Source organism: Oncorhynchus nerka, linkage group LG27, assembly GCF_034236695.1.
Source record: "Oncorhynchus nerka isolate Pitt River linkage group LG27, Oner_Uvic_2.0, whole genome shotgun sequence".
NCBI classification, from domain to species: domain Eukaryota; kingdom Metazoa; phylum Chordata; class Actinopteri; order Salmoniformes; family Salmonidae; genus Oncorhynchus; species Oncorhynchus nerka.
This window is the reverse complement of record NC_088422.1, coordinates 45444813-45453536: the sequence shown is the minus strand read 5'-3', so window position 1 is coordinate 45453536 and position 8724 is coordinate 45444813. Positions and strand designations below refer to the sequence as shown.

The window sequence follows — 8724 nt, the reverse complement described above, 5'->3', positions numbered from 1 at the left end:
ACTGTGCCCAATGTTTGTACCATGTTGTGTTGCTACCATGTTGTTGTTATGTTGTGTTTCTACCATGCTATGTTGTTGTCTTATAGGTCTCTCTTTATGTAGTGTTGTGTTGTCTCTCTTGTTGTGATGTGTGTATTGTCCTATATTTACATTGTATTTTTATTTTATATCCCAGGCCCCGACCCCGCAGGGGACCTTTTGTTAGGGCGTCATTGTAAATAAGAATTTGTTATTTTATCTGACTTGCCTAGTTAAATAAAAATCTTTATCACAGTTACCTGTTTTTCACACGTGTATCTGCCCTCTCATTGGCTAGATAGGTCCCACTTGAAATGGCTTCCTCCTGCCTGCCTTCCATCTTCGAGGACGTATTTTCATATTAGCGCGGTTTATCGATTATCTTGTCAATATAATAGGCAATCTTTGGTGTTAACTAGTGACAACCTAAATGCAGAGAATCGAAAGGGGAAGGCCGTATGTTGCCTAGCAACACGCATCGGCGTCCTCTGGTGTTTGCAGTGGCTTGCGGGAATCTGAGGCCCGATTGAGTGACCGCCCTTTTTAGACAAACGAAAGTAGAGCAACGCTGCTAGAGTGGGGAGAGATATATACGCAAAAACAACTATTTAAAGCTGCGGAACCTAACTTGAGGTATGTTTTCTGATGCACGAGTTGAAATATTTCGGCCAAATGAGGTCTAAATTGGGTAATGTCTCTGGAAAAAGTGTATTTTAATGCGCGATTTGATGACGTAATGGCGATGGTCAAACTCGACATGGCGAGCTTTCACGGGCCTATTTGAAGTGATTACCTAGCTAACGTTAACGGGATTCTGTATCATAAAGCGTTGGTATGATTAGATACACATTATGATTATATGTTGATCGTTAAGTTTGATTTTGCGTTCTGAATTATAGCCAGAGTAGAGCTAGAGGCCTTCCGCTGTAACTAAGCTATTTAGCTAGCGTTTGAGAGTATCAAAACCGTGATGTATCATGGGTAAATTAACTGACGAACTAACCTACAAATAATATTGAGTAGTTATTTACGAACCAAGGTGATTTGTAGATCTGCCTCGCCTTTTAAAGTATACTGCAATGTCGATCGCGCCCACCGTCTTCCATTGCCATTGGCCAACTTAATACGATTATCTTTGCTGTCAAACGCATGATTGGCTGAATTCGACCTCTTTCCTTTGCATTGATACTATTATATTGGATAATACATGACGCGTTTTCCCCTCCTCGAACATCCTTACGATAGCACAGACCACCATGAAGTTTCGGGAATCCTTGGGACGTGGTTAGGTAGCTAAGTGGTTAGGTAGCTAAGTGGTTAGGGTATGGACGTCCCAAGGACCCCAGATATAATTGATGTAATTTTGAGAAATCAGTCCGACATAGCGTTTTTTTCCCTTCACATAAACCCACATTGGCAGATAATGATGAACATATACTCAGTAGGCTACAAAATGCCCAATGATAAAATGTTATTGAAATCAAAATGTTAATATCACAGTACAGTCCATCATGCTGTGAGCATGTTGGTCATATTTAACAAACGTGTTTTCCCACATGTAACTGTACAGACACAGACCATTACTGGTGATGTAATCATCTGTACAGTGTGCCATCTTTGCATGGATTTCTTCCTTGTGCCTAGGTGAGGGGCTGAGCCATGGCAGACGAGGTGGATTGTGGCAGTGAGTTCCCAGCCCTCTATAAAGTCATGCTGGACAAACTGAACGAACAGAGACAGTTGGACCAGTTCACAGATATCACTCTCATAGTGGATGGTAAGCTCATCCTCAATGACACTTGTTGTATTACAGAAAGTGGAGGTGCAGTTTAAGGTTGTATATTTTCTTCAGAATAAACCATTTCTGTTCCAATATCATTGTGTTCAAGAAAAAGTGTCCACTTTGTATGAAGTATTCAATTTAAGTATGTTCTGTGTTGTACCATTTATGGGCTCATCTTACTCTGGTCCGTAGGGCACCAGTTCAGGGCTCATAAGGCAGTGTTGGCAGCATGCAGTCAGTTTTTCCACAAATTCTTCCAGGACTTCACACAAGAGCCACTAGTGGAGATTGAAGGTGTGTATTGCTCAGGGTTTCCATTAGCCGGCAAAAGTGATTTAAAAAAAATATGAATTAATTTTTTATAAAATAAACTGTTGCCGGCCAAAAAGTTGTGCAAAATAATGCTTTTTATTAATTTATGGAAATATCAGTCGATGGAAATACATTTGACCACCATGTTTATAGATTCATTTACATAATTTAGTGGAATTAAATTGGCCTGTGTGTATTTTCATTAGTCATTGTGCATCTTATCCAAAACAACTATCACACACAGACAGCATATAGAGCCTATTTTGAGCATTATTTTTCCTGCAGCTCCACAGCTGGTTGCTGCTGGAGTAAACGTGCTTTTATAAGCCATTCATTGCGCAACATTTCAAAATGCAATTGTGTGTTAAAAAATAGTTTTGGTACAGGATTAAAAAGAGCTACTATTTTTTATTTCTCAGCTGGTAATTAAAGCGTGCCTCCCATTCACAATTCAAGTGCAAGCTATCAGCGAGTCACCCACCACTGTACAATGTGAACTGGAGGCAGTATACATTTTGAAAACATGCTTCATTTTTTAAAACCTGAATGTTTTATTTCTTATTATGAGCTATGTCTTGCATTGTTTCAAAGTAGCCTATCAGCAAAATCTGACCATGGAAACGTGGAGGCAATTATTTTATAAAGTCTTTATAGCCGGCGCTAGTTTGGGTATGCTTACAATTTATCCTACCATTTCTACTGTTCTGCGTGCCAGTTATGATTTTCATATGCTCATTATATCATAAAAATCTGAATTAAAATGATTTATATATAAAAAATAAATGAACTAATGTGACTAATCACCAGCCTCTGCCATATGGACACATTGATACACTTTGGTCCATTGGCGGCTAAAGAAATTAGCGCATGGAACTCATAGCCTATAGGCCAATGCCACAGTAGGCCTATAACTTCCATTGCTCTTTCACGCTGAAGATTGGTGATTATCGAGGGGGAGATTGTTGTAAAGATTTTTCAAATAGCTTACTGTGAGGGACCATAGTTTTATATATTATCATTCGCAATGGATGTTTAAAAAAAAATACATTTTCCTATATTTCATTGTTCTCATGGAGCACTCTAAACAAAAGACAATGAAAAATTGATAAATCTCGTAAATGATGGTTATGAAATAAACCAAAACTTGTTTCTCACAAGTGTAGCAGTTTGTGAACTCTGCAAACAACGTTTTCACTCTGAGAATGAGAACGATAAATGACAAATGAATACATCCATTAACATAAATCAATGTAACCAAATGGCGGGGATTAACAGTACATTTACTACTGGTGACATATGTAATGGAGAATTGATCCAAAAAATTATCTAATGGAAAACAATTCACACAATGAGACAATGTATGCGCAAGAATCGACGGAAGAAAGCTAAGCCGTTCTGGAGAAAGTCTCGCCTATACAGTATCTTTGCCACACACCCCTCTTCTTCTTCACTCAACATTTTAAAATTATACTCAAGATGCATTATCTTCAAACATATTTTAGAGCTTTTCACTGACAGCCACTACTAAATAATCAGCTAGGCCTATTGCCACGCACGCTGCCCAAATTGCTGGCTTCCCAAATAGGCATAGACCTACGGGCTTGTGATTTGAAACCTACAAGCTTGTGATTTGAAACAATCCACAGCTGTAAAAAAAAGTATAATGATCCTTGATTCCTCTTTGACTAAGTCATGATTTCTGCTTAAGTATTTTCTTTCTTTCTATATAGACAGAAGTCATTATATAATTTTGGCAGAGTGTATTTCTAGTGTAGTGTATTCCCACCACTATGTCATGTTCTATTGGCCAGTAAATTAAAATATTTTTGGTCATGTTGTCCGGCGCAGAAACCCTGGTACTGCTGAACCAATGACACATCCTCTGTCTTACTGTCATATCAAGAGCATAAACAATTGCAGAAAGAGCTCTATAGCCCCTGAGATAAGCAAAAAACAAGACTTATCACATGCTAACCCGGTGCACCCATCAATCCTCTGTGTTTGTTCTCCAGGAGTGAGTAACTCAGCCTTCCGCCAGCTGATGGAGTTTACGTACACGGCTACACTTGCCGTCAATGGGCCAGAGGAGGTCAATGACGTGTGGAAGGCAGCAGAGTACCTCCAGATGCAGGAGGCCATCAAGGCCCTCACCATCAGGTTAGCCTGCCATTAGAACATCTGGACCCCCTTACTACTAATATAGCCCCGTACTCCTTATAGTCCCATACCACCAATATAGGCTAGTCCCTTTTTGGTGTTGTCTTGTTTGGTTGTCATCTTTTTTTGTTTAGCTGATATTTTTTTCCCTGTGTATTTGAACGTAGAGGACTTTGATGGAATTAAAAACCCACTCTGTCTCTCCGTAGGATGAGTGATGGCACTCCCGTCAGTCCGGCCCAGGACCAGGCCCTGGCGGCGGGGAAGAGCGAGAGCGAAAAGAGGAAGACAGCGGAGACTTTTAGCGGGATCGCGGAGACTCTTCCGTCAGTGGTGGGGGAGCAGGTTAGAGGTCTACAATGGCACATTATGGTTGCGTTATTATGACATGGAATTATGACCTGCATAAAGTTCTAAAAAAAAAGTGTCCCAAATCCTCATCATCATCATCATCCTCGGTCCTTTCCTCCTAATATGTGTTGCTGTGCTGACCCCAGTCTGTCCTTGCAGGTGGAGATTGAGGTGGAGATCGGGGAGGGGGCCATCGAGGTGGAGGAGACTGCTATGGAGGAGGAGGTGGTGGATGCTGCTCGGAACGCCCAGGCTGCCTCGGACGACTCGGCCCTGGCACTGCTCGCTGACATCACCAGCAAGTACCAGCAGAGGGGGCCAATGCTGCACGTGCTGAAGAAGGAAGGACTGGAGGAGGTGAACGAAGCACTCGGCCTCTCTAATGCGCATGTAAAAAACCACACACTTGGACAGTGACCAACCTTGATTCAAAGCATTCATTTTAATATTATAAGGAGACTATTCTTTTTGGTGACATTTCCAATCTTTCTTAAAACAAGTTGTGTGTGCGTGTGTGTGTGTGTAGGAGATCCAGGAGGTGGTGTCTCAGGAGGAGACAGTGACAGCTCCCAAGACTCTTGAGGGCCTGGAGGTGGTCGAGGTCCAGATCTCTCAGCTGGACAAGATGTTCCGCTGCAACAAATGTGACCGCAGCTTCCGCCTCTACTACCACCTCAAACAGCACATGCGCGCGCACGTGGCCGCCCTGGACAAGCCGCATGTGTGTTGCCACTGCGGTAAGGCGTACATGCGGGAGGCGGCGCTGAAGCAGCACCTGAACACGTTACATTACGAGGCAGAGGAGCTGTCGCGCAGCCAGTCCCAGAAGAAGAAGATGCACCTGTGTGATTACTGTGACAAGCAGTTTGACCACTTTGGACACTTCAAGGAGCACTTACGTAAACACACCGGTGAGAATGATAATACCCAGAGGGATTCATTTAGGGTAGGGGCGTCAAACTCATTCCATGGAGGGCCAAGTGTCCTGCAGATTTTAGTTTTTTTCCTTTCAATTAAGACCTAGACAAACAGGTGAGGGGAGTTCCTTACTAATTATCGACCTTGATTCTTCAATCATGTACAAGGGTGGAGTAAAAACCCGCAGACACTCAGCCCTCCAAGTTTGACATGTGATTTAGGGGTTCGAGTTCATCTGTGTCAAAGTGCAGTTCCTGGGCAGGCTAAAATTGGCATCCACAGCATTTCATTGCAATTATTTGCAAGACTTCACTTCAACAACACCTTTTTGTCTCTCCTCTATGACTATGATCATGTGCGTTGATGACCTGTTCATGTGAATGCGACCACCTCAATAGGATCTCCTGAGTTATGCATTGAATGAAATTTGTTTTTTTGGTCCTTGTGTGTAGGTGAGAAGCCGTTTGAGTGTCCAGACTGCCATGAGCGCTTTGCCAGGAACAGCACATTGAAATGTCACATGGCTGCCTGTCAAAACGGCGTCGGGGCCAAGAAGGGACGCAAAAAAGTCTACGAATGTCAGGTACGGAGAACAGTCCTTTTTTTGTTGTTGCCTGATTTAATCAGGAGTCAAAATGTACTGTTTTTGTGCTGATGGTGTGCCAATCACACCGCTTGAATAGTGTACTTGCTGAGGTTCTAAAATGATCTCGCTCTCTCTAGGTGTGCAGCAGTGTGTTCAACAGCTGGGACCTTTTTAAAGACCACCTGACGACCCACACAGGAGAAAAGCCCAACCACTGCACCATGTGTGACATCTGGTTCACCCAGCCCCACGACCTGCGACGACACCTCCGCGAACTGCACAGTGTCACAGACGACACACTAATGACCCAGGAACTGGACATCGGTGCCATGGCAACGCAAGAGGAAGTGGCCGGGGAGGAGGACGAGGAGGGAGACGAGAGAGAGACCCTCTTACTGGAGGACGGGATGAGGGTGGAGCATGTTACCGTGGAGCCCGTAGACGTGGTAGTCATGGACGAAACGGACATGGTGGTGGAAGAGGTGACGGAGATGTGCGAGGAGGACGTGCAGAGACTGAAGGAGGCAGGAGTGGAGATCCGGGTGGTGCAGGTGTCAGCGGCGGGGCAGGTGAACTCTGAGATCCAGGTGGAGGAGGAATCACAACAGACTGTGGATGTATGAAGTGGAGCTCCATCTAAAATCGTACCCTGTTACCCATAAATACAGTACCTTGGCTTTGACCAGAAGTAGTGCACTGTATGAGGAAAGGGGTTTTATTTGAGATGTGCCTGCTGGTTATGGTCAAACTGGAAAAGCTCCACCTCCTCACCCTGTTGACTAATAGGGTAACGGACAGAGACAAGTATTTGAAGTTGCTCACATTTTTAGATATTTTTTTTAGAACCTGCTCTCAGCATGTTTCTGTCTTCTCTATGTGTGTCTGAGATATACCTGCTGAATGCACTTACACTGACCCTGTTCAAGGTTTTGTCACAGACCGATCAAAAGCTTTCTTTATTTTCTTGCTTTCTTTGTTTTTTTAAAAACATTTTAGCATGTACATTTGAGATGATCAAAAATTCATTTGTCAAGACGGTATGCGATCCGTGACGGTCCCTACTCCGTTGAATGGTTTCACTAGCAGACGCCAGTTATTGATTGGAATGCACAGTCTGTTTCACTGTCATACAGCTGCAGACATATTAAGGATGTGCCTCACTGCTGTTGCCCAGTTGGAATCCATCTGAAGCACAGATCTGTTGATAAATCTTTCAGCACTTGACTAAAGAGCATGTTTTTGATGGTGCGCATGTCCTAACTGATGGGGGAAATGCTTTAATATTTGAATAAAAAGATAATTGCTGTTAGTGTACGTATGTTTTCTGGTTTCTGCCCACCAATTCCCCTGCTCCTCTACCTCTTTCCTGTTCTGCCTGCAGCACAGCCCTGTACCCACAAGACATTGGGGTTCATGCACGACACTGTTATGAGTTACGCTGTTAAGAAACAGAAGTGAGAAAGTATTAAAAGCTAACATGTTTTTTTTATTTTAACAAATGTTCATAATTGTTTTCTTTGTCCAGATCAATTAAGAGGGAGTGGCGTAATCAATACACATTGAATCTTCAAAACGTGTTCACACTTTGCAATTACATTTCTTACAATGCTTTCGAATGTGCCGCTTTCAAATGTGTCAGACGGAGACGTGGAAGTTTAGGTTACTAGTCATCAAGAATGAACAAAAACCTGCTGGGACTAAATGCAATTTAAAAATGTTTTAAATATGCTTGTGAATAAAAGGTTGACTTAAACCACATTGGTTCTGACTGTCAACCACTGTTGCTGTCATTTACTGCTTTGGTGCTCTTCTTGCCACCACAGCAGAAGGCCTTTGAGAGGGCAGCATACAGACGGGAGCCCAATGAGGGTTTCCTGGGCTGCTCTGACTGCAGGAGCATCTCAAATGACATTAACAAGAAGGCCTGTAAAGCCACCGTATGCAACAGATGAGGATGGTTGTCCAGTCCACTATTTACAGTGATAAAGGCTGCAGACTTTTTGTCACATTTAGGAAACCTGCACATTTGTTTCGTGAAAGTCGGGTCCAAAATTATTGTCACCCTTGATAAACAAACGAGACTATCAAATCAATTGTAAAAATGCTGAACTACGTAACAGTACTGCTCCTGTCCCTCTTCTCATCCCAACCAGGGCTTGAACCTGGAATCCTCTAGCACACACCGGCAACAGTCACCCTCGAAGCATCGTTAGCCATCGCTCCACGATAGCCACAGCCTTTGCAGAGCCAAGGGGAAACAACTACTTCGAGGTCTCAGAGTAAGGGATGTCACCGATTTAAACGTTACTAGAGCGCACCGCTGGCTAGCTAGCCATTTCAAACCAGTTACACGGGACTGAGTCCGGAGACAGATGGCCACTGCAAAACTGTTGTGGCCTATTAAACATGTTTTTTTGTGAATTTTGACGTGTGCTTGGGGTTATGGTTGTGCTGGAAGATACACTTGTAGCCAAGTTTCAGCCTCCTGCAAGCGCCAACCAGGTTTTTTGGCCCCAGGACCAGTGAAAGCAAAATAGGCCCATAACATCAAAGGTCCACCACAATATTTTACAGTTGGTACAGATGTAGGATCTTAATT

The 8724-nt window shown here is 43.2% G+C and overlaps 1 protein-coding gene across 5 annotated transcripts; it reads left to right on the top strand.

Moving 5' to 3' along the window:
- Window positions 1-385: 385 nt before the first annotated feature.
- Window positions 386-7434, top strand: znf131 (zinc finger protein 131). 5 transcript variants are annotated; one of them, XM_029638379.2, is made up of 9 exons: window positions 386-651; window positions 1663-1795; window positions 1994-2095; window positions 4126-4270; window positions 4480-4615; window positions 4781-5011; window positions 5148-5532; window positions 5992-6122; window positions 6263-7434. In XM_029638379.2, exons 2-9 carry the CDS (start codon window positions 1678-1680, stop codon window positions 6746-6748), a joined length of 1734 nt encoding a protein of 577 aa, XP_029494239.1. In that variant the 5' UTR covers window positions 386-651; window positions 1663-1677; the 3' UTR covers window positions 6749-7434. The 5 variants fall into 5 exon arrangements, with proteins under 5 accessions (XP_029494239.1, XP_029494238.1, XP_029494242.1 ...); XM_029638378.2 differs by having other exon boundaries at window positions 1626-1795; XM_029638382.2 differs by having other exon boundaries at window positions 387-651; window positions 1626-1795; window positions 4781-4978.
- The last annotated feature ends 1290 nt before the right edge of the window (window positions 7435-8724 follow it).

What these genes read in the sequence shown, in the direction of transcription:
- znf131 (XM_029638379.2), top strand. Translation starts at nt 1,678, where the DNA reads ATGGCAGACGAGGTGGATTGTGGCAGTGAGTTCCCAGCCCTCTATAAA. An exon ending in ATCAAGGCCCTCACCATCAG is followed by an intron (nt 4,271 to 4,479) that starts GTTAGCCTGCCA and finishes GTCTCTCCGTAG; the next exon opens with GATGAGTGATGGCACTCCCG. An exon ending in CGTCAGTGGTGGGGGAGCAG is followed by an intron (nt 4,616 to 4,780) that starts GTTAGAGGTCTA and finishes CTGTCCTTGCAG; the next exon opens with GTGGAGATTGAGGTGGAGAT.